The sequence below is a fragment of the Argiope bruennichi genome, chromosome 10 (genome assembly GCF_947563725.1).
Source record: "Argiope bruennichi chromosome 10, qqArgBrue1.1, whole genome shotgun sequence".
Lineage (NCBI taxonomy): Eukaryota > Metazoa > Arthropoda > Arachnida > Araneae > Araneidae > Argiope > Argiope bruennichi.
In genome coordinates, this window is record NC_079160.1 from 105,997,422 (window position 1) to 106,013,450 (window position 16,029).

Here is a 16,029-nt window from a genome sequence, read left to right on the forward strand (position 1 = left end):
AAATATATTTCCAGAAGGATTCTTTATTTACTTTGGTCTAAATATTTAATATTAATTATCGGTCTTTTAAAAGTTTTCCGACACTGTCGAAATAAAATTTTAAAAAAATGTAACCAAACGATATTGTTTAATACATACAGCAATTCCTTCAATGATATCTACCATTTTGAAATGTCGTTTCATATCCTTCGTGTTTTTATAATTCTATTTTTTTAGAAGTATCTTGATTTTCTAAAAATGTCCTGGAAAGATTCATTGAAGCATGTATTCTACATGTATAATATAGTTTAAGAATAATAGAATTACTTACTAAATCCTCCGTCATAATAATAGGCTGTAAAAAAAATATTCGTCATGTTTAAATCTATTCTATCAAATTTTGATTCAAAACTTATGCATGAAAAGGAACAAATGAATTGAATTTTTGATGCTAAAAATTTATTATATAATAATAATTAAATAATAAACACAATATAGAAATAAATTTTTAATTCCCATATATGTAACATTTCACATTTATGAAAAATTATTAAGTATTCAAATTTCAATTATGTAAATTATTTATTAAATTATTTAATTAAGTAAATTATTATATATTCTCATTTAAATTATGTAAATTACTTATTAAATTAGGCCAATTATTATGTATTTCCATTTAAATTATGTCAGTTATTATGTATTCTTATTTAAATTATGCAAAATATCAATTAAATAATTAAATTACAAAAATTATTATTTATTCATATTTAAATTACGTAAATTATTAATTAAATTATTAAATTATGTAAATTATTATCCATTCACCTTTAAGTAACATTTCAAATTATAAAAGTGAACTTACTCCAGCTGTTATCGCCACCTGTAAAATTTAAAGTATAAAACATTTTAAATTATAAAGCTTAAAATAATTTCTATTGAAAATATATACCAAATGATAATTTTTTTACTAACAAATCATGAATATTTAGAAAAAAATACAAATTGAATTAAAATTGAAAAATAATTATTTTTGAACAAATAATAATTATATTTGAAGACTAGAAATAAAAAGCTCAATAAATGCAAAAAGTTTATTCTATCAAATTATTTTTAATAACAAAGTTTTTATCCCGGGAAATGATGTTGAGCGTTCAAAACAATCTATTCCAAAACACATTGTGAACATCTCAAGTGACTTAAGGTATGAATAGTTTGAGAGGAGTATTTTTCATACTGGAGAAAGGATGTTAAGCGTTAAAACAATCTAATTCTAAAACTCATTGTGAACCTCTCAAGTGACTTAAGATATGAATAGTTTGAGAGGAGTTCTTTTCGTGCTGGAGAAAGGATGTTAAGCGTTCAAAACAATCTAATTCCAAAACTCATTGTGAACATCTCAAGTGACTTAAGGTATGAATAGTTTGAAAGGAGTATTTTTCATGCCGGAGAAAGGATGTTAAGCGTTCAAAACAATCTAATTCTAAAACTCATTGTGAACGTCTCAAGTGACTTAAAGTATGAATAATTTAGATTATTTTTAATACTGGAGAAAGGATGTTAAGCGTTTGAGGTATCAGAACACGTTGAAAAGGTCGATTTTCGCCAAAAGTAACATTTTTTAAAGATTCTTTTATTGGATAGGCCAGTCTTTGAGCTATCCAAAACAGATTTATTTTAATCTCTTAGTTAATTCGAAGTCAAGATATTAATATTTTCGTAGTAATGATAGGTAAACCGGAAGTGGACATTTAAATAACCGGAAACACCGATTTAAAGGGTCAAAAACACGTAAAAAATTTGTATAAACAAAAATTTAGTTTTAAATGCGGAATAGTTTTTGCACTGCAAAATGAAAAATGCCAATGCGAGTTTCAACGGTGTTTTGTAGAAATTTGTACCTAAAGAGGTCTTTGATGACCTCTGAACCCTCAGATTAGGGGCATTTATGTCTGTAATACATTTTAATGAAGGTTTTATAGGATTACTGAATGTTCTTAAGGTTATTGGAGTGTATAATAGAGTAAATGCAGTTAGAGCATTTCGTGAGCTCGACAAAAACAGAATATACGAATCTAGGTGGCATTCACTGTCAAACTCAAAAATTTCCAGAAAAAAAATGATTAAAAAAGGAAAATTATTAAATTCAGAAGAAGAAGAAGGTATAACCTATAAATATGACGAATTTTAAGTATGTACACACATAACTTATTATTAAAACATGTTAGTGTTTACTTTAAATGCATTTTTCTCCAAATTGATTTTTTATTATTATTTTCTCACTTCAAATCAAATAACTCAAAATATAATTATCATATTACTATGAAATTTGGTGGACTTTGTCTTTATAATATTTTCTAGCGAATGTACTAAAAGAATTTAGATTGAGGGAATATTTTTTAATTTACAGTCTGTTGTTTGAACAAAACATAAATTTAATAAAAAATTTCATGATAAATTCTTCGATTGGTTCTAAAATTTTTATTTATTATTATAACCGTACGATTGTAATTCATTCCCTACAGAAAACTATGTAGTTTATTTTGGTATAAGTTTTGTTCGGATGAGAATAATAGTTCTTGGTGTAGCCAATTTAAAGTTTTTAAACAATTTGCTTAGATTTCTACTATTAAATGCCAATTTTACTATTAATACTACTATTCCTACTATTAAATGCCAAGTTTTAATGTTTATTTCAAATATTGACATACTATTACTAATTTTGAATAGTCTTAAACCCAGAATTATGGTTAAAGTATGTCTACACAATGTTTTTCTAAAAAAGTGCCCCGGACGTGTTCGGATACCTTAAAACAATCTAAGTAATTCCAAATCTCATTGTAAACGTCTCAGCCCACTTAAGATATGAATAATTTGAAACATGTACAAGCTGGTTATAAATTATTTTGGGAAGATCTGCAGATGATTACTAGCAAGTGGAATGAATCAAATTTTACATGTAGATTGGGTAAGATGTGGAAAAATAAACTTGATAAAGATATCATCCCCATTAATTAATTAATTAATTAAATCGGAAAACAGTAATACATGTCACCTGTGGAGAGATTTTGAAGATTAACACGTCATTCATGAAAGAGATTTTGGCAGAGAGGAGATTTAAAAGCAAAATATTAAAAGAAATAATCATACTGAATAATTTCAAAAGAAGTATCATAAATTATCAACTCTATATCCTGATCATAGGAAAATGCAGTTCATTGGAAATTGCACGAGGATCATAGAATTCCAAAAATTATTAACAAAATATTTCATTGGTTAGCTATTTGAGTCCGCGGTGGCCTGATGGTAAGGTCTGGGTTTCAGAACTGGAGGGTTTATGGTTCGAGACCCGATTCCACCAACTAACCTTCGTATGAGCAGGTCTGGTGCAAGCTAAATCCGTCGGGCTAAACGTCCTCCCCCCGGTGTGGTGCATAATTTTCTAGAGGGGTATGGCAGTTCAGGTGTCGTTCTCGTCATCTGGCCTCGATTCATAATTACGAGGGCCGTCCCAAAATAGTCCTAGTGTTGATTTAAAACGGGACATTAATATAAATAAACTAAACTAGCTATGTTAATCTTTTAATTACTAGAACATTAATGAAATTTTCCATAATTTATTTTCAATGTCTACAATGTTACAGGTTTCCGCTCCAACAATCCCAAAAGCTCTCTCATTAGTAAATTTTGGTTTTTCAGAATACTTATTAACATGTTTTCCACAGTCTGTATAAGAAGTTTGGTTTCATTATGTTCAATGGCTTCACTGCATATGCATCGAAATAGGGAAAATTATTTTGTGGTCTCTTCATAATATCACGAATGTTTTCCCGACCGACAGACATTTTATCAGCATAACGGATATTTTAGCACTGTTGAATCGGTAAATTCTTAAATATCAAAATTAGCTTGAAACTTTTTTTTTCTTTTTACTTTCCTCAAAAATGTCCATGTTGTGATGTGAGCTATCAATTACAAATCTTCAATTATCAATATCTAAACTTAATATCTATTAATATAATATTTTTAGAACAAAAATCAATAAATGTATTTACCTGATCCGCCGCCATTGCCGAGGCCTGAAAAGATGTTCACATTAATACAAATAAGAAATTTTTTAATTAAAAAAAATTAGTACATAAATTGTTTTTTAGTTCAATATGTATACTATGATGTAAATCTTTATTATATAATATCTTTAACGAGTCTCCAATAATTATCGAATTATCGTTCATTAATTTTATTAGCTTATTATATATATATATATGTGTGTGTGTGTGTGTGTGTGTGTGTGTGTGTGTGTGTGTGTGTGTGTGTGTGTGTGTGTGTGTGTAATATCTAATTTAATCCAAATTAAGTTCCTAAATTTTTTTAACGAATTTTGCCCATGTCGGGGTCATTCTAAAGTGTTCTCTTGTTTCCTGATCCCATTCCACGTATGAAGCTGTGTAAAAATTACTGCGCAATCAGTTCTACCTATCAAGTGAAAATGATCCCTCCGTTACCCTTGTGAAAGGTCATCATGTGTATTCAATCGCCACGTGCCCGGAAATATGTATATATATATAAATATTAATCGATTAATCATTAATTTCTGCATAGATAGATAGAAAGATATAGATGCAGATATCTGATAATAGATGCACTTCATAAATATAAAGACTTATTTGTAATTATAAAAAAAATGCAAATACGTTTTTATGAGCAATTATATATTTTTTTTTTCTGAATTGTCAATTTTTAAAAAATGTATTCCTTTCTACAATTAGTATGTTCGTTCCCAATACTGGCAACTCCGGAATTTCAGAGGATTAAAAATACGTACTAATGTAAGAGCATCTTGATATTAAATCTAATGCTTTTAAATATAGACGTTTGTAGAATTTAATTTTCTGATATCTCTTTTGTAAGTATTTTCTAAGAAGGATACATATCTAAATTTTTTCAATAAAGTAATATCCAGATATCTAAAGTTTCTTTTTTTGTCCCTGCAGGTTCGAATATTTCCAATTTTAAATTGCTCATATACTATAAGTCAAAGATTGACGAACAAAATCGAAAATATGCCACTATTTTTCAAAAATGCACTGGAGAAACATATCAAGTTTCTTAATTAGTTTCTTTTAATACGTTTTATAATTTTAATTAATATTAATTAAGTTCCTTTTGAAGAAAGACTAATATATATGAGAAGAAACCTCTTAATTTTTAGCAGAAGTTAAATAACGATGACAGCATCTGGACTTGCATATTACTCTCCATTTGTAGCACTCCAAAGAATCATCACCTTTCTCCAACAGATAAAACATTCACCACATATTCTTGCACAATGATCTTAGTTGGAAGTCGATTTGCAACCTAGAACTCTCAGAGGTCTTATCGCCAAGATTCCGCAGTCTCAATTGGCTTGCTAAAGTATCTCAATAGGCTTTCAATAAATTTATAAAGATGTGTGAGCAAATAACGACAGTTCATACAATATCTTCCAGAATAAGAGATGATAATTACAAGTTTTATACAACACACATTAGCTCAAGTGAAAAAGTGTTATAAATTGTGTAGCATATAAATGATGTAATGTGTAATGTATTATGTCTACAAGATATACAATAAAAATATATCAATTTCTTTTGAGATAATTTAATGCCGGACGAAAATGTCATAAAATTGTTAGTTATTAGATTTTATGAAGCCAAGATATTCAAATTCCTCACCTATGGGTAAACTTTTAATTACATATATAGTGTTAAGAAATTTCCAGGGTTCGTTTGGATAGTGGGAGTTATATGGTGTGGAGAACGCTCAATCAGCAGGTGGCAGTAGAAATAGAAACAATGACATTTATTTACACGAGGACACACAGGACAGCACAGAGACGACAACTATATACAGCACAGAAGACGATTATCTTCAGCCGAGACGTGCAGCATACAACAAGACTCTACTGCAGAGAGTAGCGCACAGCTTAGTTCAGCACTAGCCTGACTCCGTCGCTGCTCTGCTAATCCCTGGAAGACCAGTTCATCATCGTCGATCCCGACTACCCTCGACTACTACTCTTCTCTGTCGCTTCCGACTACGACTACTCTGGCAGCTGCGGCCGCCTCCTTTTATAGATCTCAGGGTGCGGGGCTAGAAGCCTCTCAACAAATCAGGAACGTTCGAGGCGTATCTCGGTTTCTACTGAACGGATCGGGAAAATTCTCGGGGTTTCGGGTATAATCTATTTTTGCACCAAAGTCGCCAAATTTGTCGCCAAATGGTCGCCAAGTTTGTCGCCAAGCTCCGGGACCTCCGACGCGACACACGGGCTCCGTCCAATACAGAGGACTGTAAAACAGTCTTTATGATGATGGAACCAACTATGCTGGGAAGCAGAATTGCAGGTTCGTAACAATACTATTTTGCGACGGTATGAGTAAAAACGATATTCATTTCTAAAAAGTTTTCTTTAACATAATTGCTTTCTGACTGTTTCTATTAAAAATAATGTTTGTAAGAACAATTATTCTTCTTAAAAATAATTGTTTTTCAGAAGTCTAATTATTGTTTTTCTTCTGTTTAACTAACTAAATTACAGCTTATTTTATTCGCTATGCTTCAGTTCCATCATACGCAACCAATACGAGTTTTACTCAATAATCTGCATTCAAAAGGAAAAAATAATAATAACATTTATAGTTTAGATATGACTTTATTTTGCGCATCATAAATTTAATATTGGCTTCATAATAAGTAATGTATTAAAATTCATTGCATTAATTAGTTTTTATTTTACCACCACCAGAAAAAAATGGTATATTTAGTTTCTATATACAAATTAATAATTATATTTGTTGAAAAAATTTCAACAAAGGGATGTCTATACTGTAAAAAATAAACAAAGAACGCAAGTGTTACTTACCGGATCCGCCGCTACTGCCACCGCCTGGAAAAAAACATGCAATTTTTATATGAAAAACAATAATTGACTTGTTTTTAAAAAATTTTCAAAAAAAGCAAGAGTTAATCTATAAAATATAAGCAAAGATTGAGTGTTTCTTACCAAATCCGCCGCCATTACCACCACCTGAAAAAAGAATACGATAAATTTAGTTTCAGTACACAAAATAATAGTAATAATTGTTATAAAAGTGTGAGCACATAATTGATTATAATGTAAAAAAAATAATAAAGAACAAGAGTTTCACTTACTAGATCCGCCGCTACTGCCTCCGCCTGAAAAAAATGTACGTTATGTTCATTTTTTAGAGCAAATATATAATTACGCTTACTTAAAACTTTTAAATGAAAGCATGAATTAATCTATAAAATATGAGTAAAGGATTCGACTGTTTCTTACCAAATCCTCCACCATTACCACCACCTGAAAAAAAGCATACGTTAAATTTAGTTTCAGTAACAAATTAGTAATAATATTTATTTAAAAAGTTTGAGCACATGAATGATTGAACTGTAAGAAAATAATAAAGTTTCACTTACTTGATCCACCGCTACTACCTCCACCTAAAAAAAAAACATTTATTTTTTGTATACAAATCAATGATTGAGTTTACTTAATTTTTTTTAAATAAAAGCATGAGTAACATTTTCTTTAAAAAAATAAAGGTAGTGAGTTTTTCTTACCAAATCCACCGCCATTACCTCCAGCTGAAAAAAAAATGCACCTTAAATTTAGTATTTGCATGCAAATTAAATACTATCTTTGTTGAAACTATTTAAGTAAAAAGATAGGTTTACTGTAAAAATACAGAAAGGATATGAGTTTTACATACCAGATCCGCCGCTATTACCTCCGCCTGAAAAAACATTCAATTTTTTTATATAAAAAAATCAATAATTGGGTATGTATAATACTTAAAAAAAGACGGGATAATCTATAAAAAATAAGTAAAAGAATTAAGCTTTTCTTACCAAAACCGCCGCCACTGCCTCCAGCTGAAAAATGTACATTAAATTCATTTTTTATATGCAAAGTAATTATTATATTTGCTGAAACTGTTTGAGCAAAAGGATAAGTATACTTTAAAAAAGACAGAAAATGCATGAATTTTTCTTACCAGATCCACCGCTACTGCCTCCACCTGAAAAAACATTCAATCAAGTTCAATTTTTGTATGCTAATCAAAAACTATGTGAAAAAGATGTGTAAATTACAAAAAAAATATGTATAGGAAGATCGTTTTCCTTACCAAATCCGCCGCCACTACCACCACCTGAAATAAAACATGCGTAAAATTTAGTTTATGTATATAAATTAATAATTATATTTGTTGAAAAAGCTTAAGCACAGGAATGATTGTAGCGTTAAAAAAAATATTAAAGAAAGCGGGTTTTACTTACTAGATCCGCCGCTACTGCCTCCGCCTGAAAAAGAAAACATTCAGTTTTTATAAACAAATCAATGATTAAGTTAACTTCAAAATTTTAAATAAAAGCATTTGTAATTTAAAATAGAATAATAAGTAACGGAAATGAGTTTTTTTACCTAATCCTCCGCCACTACCACCAGCTGAAAAAATGATCATTAAATTTAATTTTCATATGCATATTAATTACATTTGTTAAAACAGTTTCAGAAAAATGATTATTATACTGTAAAATTGGCATAAATGACATGAGTTTTATTTACCAGACCCACCGCTATTGCCTCCTCCTGCAAAAAATATACAGTTTTGTGTACAAATCAATGATTATGTTTGGTCAACACTTTTGAACAAAAATTAGCATAGTATAAAAAAGTAAAGGATATGAGATTTACTTACCGAATCCACCGCTATTGCCTTCTCCTGCAAAAATATCAGATAAGTTCAATTTTCGTTCGCTAACTGAAAACTATTTGCAAAGGGGGAGTAAACTATAAAAAAATGTGTAAAGGAAGCATTTTTCTTACCAAATCCACCGCCATTACCACCAGCTGAAAAAATGAACATTGAATTTAGTTTCTGTATACAAATTAGTAATTATATTTTGGTTTTAAAAAATTGAGTACAAGGAGGAGTGTACTGTAAAAATAAGTATATAACGTGAGTTTTACTTACCAGATCCTCCGCTACTGCCTCCTCCTGAAAAAACATTCAGTTTTGGTATATAAATCAATGATTACGTTTACTTAAAACTTTTAAATAAAAACTTAAATAATAACTATAATATATAAAAAAATAAGTAAAAGTAGTGAGTTTTCTTATCAAATCCACCGCCATTACCTCCAGCTGAAAAAAAAAAGGATACATTAAATTCACCTTTTATATGCAAATTAGTTATTTATCGAAAAAATTTGAGTAAAAGAATGAGTATACTGTGAAAAAAAATGCATGAACGACATAAATTTCACTTACCAGATCCACCGCTACTTCCTCCACCTGAAAAAAATATACGTTACGTTCAATTTTGTACAAATCAATGATTATGTTTCATCAAAAATTTTGAGTAAAAGCATGGACATACTACAAAAAATAATTAAAAGATGTGAGATTTACTTACCGAATCCGCCGCTACTGCCTCCTCCTGAAAAAATATCAATCAAGTTCAATTTTTATATGTAATTAAAAAATATGTGCAAAAGGAAATTATAAAATATATATAAGGAAGTAGTTTTCCTTACCTAATCCACCGCCATTACCTCCACCTGAAAAAATGTATCTTAAAATTAGTTTCTGTACACAATTTAATAATTATATTTGTTTTATGTTTGTTGTCAGATTTCATAACCTGAGTAGGGATAACTGCACTGAAAAAATTAGTAAATAATGTGAAATGTAATAATGTAAATATGTTACATTCCATTTTTATATACAAATCAAAGATGATGTTTGCTTAAAACTTTTGATAAAAAGAATGAGTAAAATATTTTTTTTAAAAAATTAAAGGATGCGAGATTTACATACCGAATCCACCTGTATTACCTCCTCCTGCAAAAAATATCAGTTAATTTAAATGTTTCAATGTAAATTAATAATTAAAATTTGTTCAAAAACTATGTGGGAAAAGATGAGCAAATAATACAATAAGTAAAGTGCAGGAACATTTCTCACCAAATCCACCGCTATTGCCACCGTCTATAAAAACATCATTTAAATTCAGTTTATGTATCCAAATTAATAATTGTATTTGTTACGAAATTTTGAGTTATAAGGATGGGTAGATTATAAAAAAAAGAATAAATAAAAGAAGTGAGGTTTACTTACCAAATCCACCGCCATTGCCTCCGCCTGTAAAAATACCATTTATATTCAGTCAATTTAAATGATAAGTAAATGATTAGATGATTCAGTTAATTTAAATGATAAGTAAATGATTAGATGATTCAGTCAATTTAAATGATTAAGATTTAAATGATTCAGTAAATTCAGGAATATCAATTTTTATCTAAATTAATAATTGCATTTGTTATGAAATTTAGAGTTATAAGAAGAAGAAGATTATAAAAAAAATAATAAATAAAAGCAGTGAGGTTTACTTACCAAATCCACCGCCATTGCCTCCGCCTGTAAAAATATCATTTAAATTCAGTCAATTTAAATGATAAGTAAATGATTCAATGATTCAGTCAATTTAAATTATTAAGATTTAAATGATTCAGTAAATTCAGGAATATCAATTTTTATCTAAATTAATAATTGCATTTGCTACGAAATTTTGAGTTATAAGAAGAAGATTATAAAAAAAAGAATAAATAAAAGCAGTGAGGTTTACTTACCAAATCCACCGCCATTGCCTCCGCCTGTAAAAATATCATTTAAATTCAGTCAGTTTAAATGATAAGTAAATGATTAGATGATTCAATAATTCAGTCAATTTAAATGTTTAAGATTTAAATGATTCAGTAAATTCAGGAATATCAATTTTTATCTGAATTAATAATTGCATTTGTTACGAAATTTTTGAGTTATAATTAGAAGAAGATTATATAAAAAAAAGAATAAATAAAAGCAGTGAGGTTTACTTACCAAATCCTCCGCCACTGTTTCCACCTGAAAAATATCCAATAAGTTTAGTTTTTTGTGTGCAAATTAATAATCATGTTTATTTAAAATTTTTGTCGAAAACATGAGCAAATTCTAAGAAATAAGTTAGTTTTATTTACCAAATCCACTACTACCGCCTCCACCTAAAAAATAATTGCTTTCAGTTTGTTTTTAAACAAATTAACAATTCATTTTGCTTAAAGATTTTCAATAAAATGGTAAGTAAATTAAAAGAAACAAGTAAAGAACGAAAATTTTCATTCCATCGACACTACCTCTTTCATAAAAATTATCCATCAAATTCAATTTTTGCATACAAATTAATAATTGCATTTTGATAAATATTGTCTGTAAATGATTAAATAAACTGTGTATTTAATTTGGAATAATAATTATTATTTTCTAAAGCTCATATTATGTGATTACGTATCAAATTATTTATTCAATCGTCCATTCATAATACACATACTTTTAATAAAAACAAGAATTTTTTTTAAATTGATGCAGAGCCACAATTTACATAAATATGTACCTCTTAGGATACAGCTTCAGATTCAAAATTTCACAACTATCTTTAAAGAAATATTTATGTTGATGGATTGAAATTAAGCTGCGATTTAAACTTTAACGGGCTGATTATTATATAATATCTGAAATATTAAAAAAATCATTAAAATGAATATTTATTTCAATATTCTTATGTTTGATACATTAAATTAAAATGAAAGCCTATATCACTGAATCTTCACTGTTGTCATTTGAGATAATATATTTGTTATTTGAACTTCTTTCAAAGACGATTGCATTCTTTTGGGAGCATTTTTTGACGATAATTTTTCTTAGATAGGTGATCTTTAAATAATCAATGGGCTAAAAGTATTTACTGATTCCTGATAAAGACACTAGATAGCAGCACGAATCTCTTATTCTACTACTTTTGAATTAATGCATCATTAAAGATAGTTTGACAACAGGCATTTTCTTAACAAAACTGAATGATTTGTTTTCAATTGATGAGTCAAACTATTCATATTCATATCATATTTTTATTTTATATTATATACAGAAGATTTGAAAAAAACCTTTATTTTATAAAGTTCCTTTAAATAAAGTGTAAAGTAGTGAATAATTATAATTATTAACTATTTTCTCGTGCAATTTTACATTTAAAACTTTTTAGTGAAAATGTAAAAGTATTTCATTTCCCTACCAACACTTTCACCAGATAAAAACACAAGATTTTTTCAAGTTCGATTTATAATATACAAATAATTTTATTAAAATATTATATGCAAAAGTATTTTTAATTTTTAATGGTAAGCACTTAAAAATAAAGGATAAACGTGTAATATAATAACCAACCGCTATTGAAATTTGTCATGTAATTCCAGTTTCATAAGTATTTAGAATTCATTTAACTACACCAGCTTTGTTAACTCCGAAAGAAATATAAAAGCAAGGAATTATTAACAAATATTTTAAACACATGATTGGAAAAAATAAACTATATCTGATGAGTGAATTGTAGGAAAAGTAAATAGCAAAAGTAGGAAACAATTAATAAACAAAGAAGCATTTTATGCAAATGGCATTTTAGGCATTTTTATTTTACACGACATGTTTCATGTTTATGAAGGTAGAATTTAGCGGTCGTTTTTCATTCTTAATAAAACCACTAGATGGCAGCACGAATATCTGTTATTCTACTACTTTTGGTTTAATACATCATAAAGATAGTTTGACAACATGCATTTTCTTAACAAAACTGAATTGAAACAACGTTTTGAAATTTTGTGCATTTGCATATTTATTGAAATTATCCTATTGTGATGGCTTCAGAACTTAATTAGAAATGATTCGATTAATTTAATTAAATTTGATTTCATGCAATTAACATTATTTGATAGCGGTTTTGAAAAAAAAAGAAGAATATTTAAAATTTCGCAATATATAGAATAATAAATCATAAATTAATAACTTTAAATAAAAAAATGCTTAAAATTGATAAAAATTTCAGTTTCAGTTAATTAAAAAACAATAAAATTATGCTTTTAAAAACTACTTTCATTCAATTTATTTATATTAAAGCACTTCATCCTATTCTTCATTATAGACAATAATAAAAATAAAACTTGCATGGATGTAAAATTCATTTAGATTCTTACTCTATATAAAATTCTATGTATATATATATATATATATATATATATATATATATATATATATACAAAAGTATTAGAATCAAGTTAATAGGAAAAACAAAAATCAAAGAAAAATTAAACCAAAAAAATTATTAAAAAATATTAAAAAAGAATCCGGCCTGAAGACTTTTTCAAGGGTCACCCTCAGGCAGGGATTCAAATAAAGGGATTTTTTCTGTGAGGACATACAGACATTAAGTCTAATAATGATTCCTCGTGACCCGAAAATCCCCCGAAATTATGCTCAAGAGATATACCATTTTAACAGAAAGGAAATACCAAATAACAAATTAGAAAAAAAAAAAAAACACCACAAAGTAAAAATACAATAAAAACAATAACAATAAAAACAAAAACAGCATTAAAATTAAAATTAAAATTAAAAACGAAAAGCCAGAACATACCATCCAACAGTGAAGTAAACTTTAAACAATCGATTGTGATTTCCTGTTTTTGAAAGTTAACGGTAAATTATGTAAACAGAGGTAGGCACCCAACGCCATCTATTGAGTGATCCAATATGCAAGTAAATTTCTATTTTTATTTAAGCCAAAAGATTAATCCCAAACCATACCTTGTTTAATTAAAAAATTGACATTACAGTAATTTCTAGGAAAATCATTTTTAATTAAATTTTTAAGGAGGTTATTTGATGCTTCAATATAAGAATTTTTATTATTGCAAACCCTTTTGATCCTGTTAAATTTAGATTAAGAGAAAAAATAAACCATAACAAAATTTTGATTTCTATTGGTAATGATTTGGATGTTTTTATTGCCAAATTATCTAGAAAATACCACTGGCCTGCGGAAGGTTTCGGGGAATGGAAAGTGAGAATTTTAAAGGAAATTAAAATAAAATTGAATACTGATTTTGACAGATCTAAAGAACGTGGGATTTATTTTAGTAAAACATTAAAAAATGAAATAAAAAATTTAAAAGAAAAATTTGTTATTACAGTAATAGATAAATCAGCAAATAATTTCTGTTTAATTTGTAAATATTATTATAAAGAACTTTTAATTAATGAATATAACTCTAATGCAACTTATATGTTAAAGAACACCGGGAAAAAGGAATTAGATAAAAGAATGCTAGCTTTCGCAAAAAAAACCAAAACTAAGACTTGCTCTCTTAACTATCCTTATTTATTCCCAACAGTTAAATTTCATAAAAATCCATTAAAATTCAGATTCGTAACCTGTAGCACTGGTAGTTATAATTACTATACGGGTAAACATTTCTTTAAATACTTAAAAATTATCCTGGACAAAATAAAAAATGAAGACAACTTTATTATTTCTAGTAACAAAGAAGTATTGGATTTTCTTAAAGATAACAACATTAATAAACTTAATACTTTTGATTTCGAAAATTTATACACTAATCTACCTCATGAAAAATTAATAAAGGTCTGCACTTTTATATATGACGAATATTTAAATGAAAATATCATTCCTAAAAATAACTGGCTTGAGTTATGTAATTTTAATATTACTGAAAATTACGTGTTTAATGGTATTAATTTTTATAAACAAGTCAAGGGCATTCCAATGGGGACAGCTTTCTCAAGTGCTTTAGCTAATATTTTCCTGCATTACTATGAGAAAAAAATAATTAAATATAATTTAATAAACGGGTGGAGATATATTGATGACCTACTTTTGATTAACTTCGACAATACTAATATTATTACTAACTGCTATCCAAAAGATTTAATTCTAAAAGATACAAATATAAATCAACTTGAGGCTACCTTTCTGGATTTAAAAATCGAAATTGCTAATGATAAAACAATAGTTGGTATATACGATAAAAGGGATGATTTCAACTTTAAAATAACAAAACTATGTAACTACCATTCCAATCTAAACTCTAAAATTTTCAAAAATCTAATTTTCTCACAAGTTAACAGGATCAAAAGGGTTTGCAATAATAAAAATTCTTATATTGAAGCATCAAATAACCTCCTTAAAAATTTAATTAAAAATGATTTTCCTAGAAATTACTGTAATGTCAATTTTTTAATTAAACAAGGTATGGTTTGGGATTAATCTTTTGGCTTAAATAAAAATAGAAATTTACTTGCATATTGGATCACTCAATAGATGGCGTTGGGTGCCTACCTCTGTTTACATAATTTACCGTTAACTTTCAAAAACAGGAAATCACAATCGATTGTTTAAAGTTTACTTCACTGTTGGATGGTATGTTCTGGCTTTTCGTTTTTAATTTTAATTTTAATTTTAATGCTGTTTTTGTTTTTATTGTTATTGTTTTTATTGTATTTTTACTTTGTGGTGTTTTTTTTTTTTTTCTAATTTGTTATTTGGTATTTCCTTTCTGTTAAAATGGTATATCTCTTGAGCATAATTTCGGGGGATTTTCGGGTCACGAGGAATCATTATTAGACTTAATGTCTGTATGTCCTCACAGAAAAAAACCCTTTATTTGAATCCCTGCCTGAGGGTGACCCTTGAAAAAGTCTTCAGGCCGGATTCTTTTTTAATAATTTTTTTGGTTTAATTTTTCTTTGATTTTTGTTTTTCCTATTAACTTGATTCTAATACTTTTGTATCAATTCATCTGTGTTTTAGAAGTAGCTGCAATTGCGCTCTCTAAATACTATGAAGTTCCTTTTTGGTTTTAGTTTAAATAGGTAATAAATTTTAGTTGCGATTTCGAAACTGTTTTGTTTCGTTTTCATTTTAGTTTCGTTTTCAAACTTTTTCTTACTTTAGATTGGTTACTCGTTCTTGCATTTGGTTGGAATTTAGCTGCAGGTGCGCTGTTCCACGAACTGCAAAATTTTTAAATAAAATATTTTTAATAGTTTTTTTTGGTGGTGGTGGGGGGGGTTCAATAGGTTTTTTGGTGTATTGCCT

General features: G+C 27.8%; 1 protein-coding gene across 5 annotated transcripts in view; it reads right to left on the bottom strand.

The window, feature by feature from the left end:
- Nucleotides 1-9,291: 9,291 nt before the first annotated feature.
- The window catches only part of LOC129988989 (keratin, type II cytoskeletal 2 epidermal-like), a 48,593-nt gene continuing 41,855 nt past the window's right edge, over nucleotides 9,292-16,029 (bottom strand). The window contains exons 14-23 of one of the 5 annotated variants that reach the window (XM_056097285.1): nucleotides 11,063-11,086; nucleotides 10,926-10,949; nucleotides 10,676-10,699; nucleotides 10,440-10,463; nucleotides 10,164-10,187; nucleotides 10,011-10,034; nucleotides 9,864-9,887; nucleotides 9,581-9,604; nucleotides 9,460-9,483; nucleotides 9,292-9,338 (exon numbers count right to left, since the gene is read on the bottom strand). In XM_056097285.1, the coding sequence (XP_055953260.1) occupies nucleotides 9,307-9,338; nucleotides 9,460-9,483; nucleotides 9,581-9,604; nucleotides 9,864-9,887; nucleotides 10,011-10,034; nucleotides 10,164-10,187; nucleotides 10,440-10,463; nucleotides 10,676-10,699; nucleotides 10,926-10,949; nucleotides 11,063-11,086 (248 nt within the window). In that variant the 3' untranslated portion in view covers nucleotides 9,292-9,306. The remainder of the gene's footprint in view (nucleotides 9,339-9,459; nucleotides 9,484-9,580; nucleotides 9,605-9,863; nucleotides 9,888-10,010; nucleotides 10,035-10,163; nucleotides 10,188-10,439; nucleotides 10,464-10,675; nucleotides 10,700-10,925; nucleotides 10,950-11,062; nucleotides 11,087-16,029) is intronic. The other 4 variants (XM_056097286.1, XM_056097288.1, XM_056097287.1 and 1 more) reach the window with 4 other exon arrangements.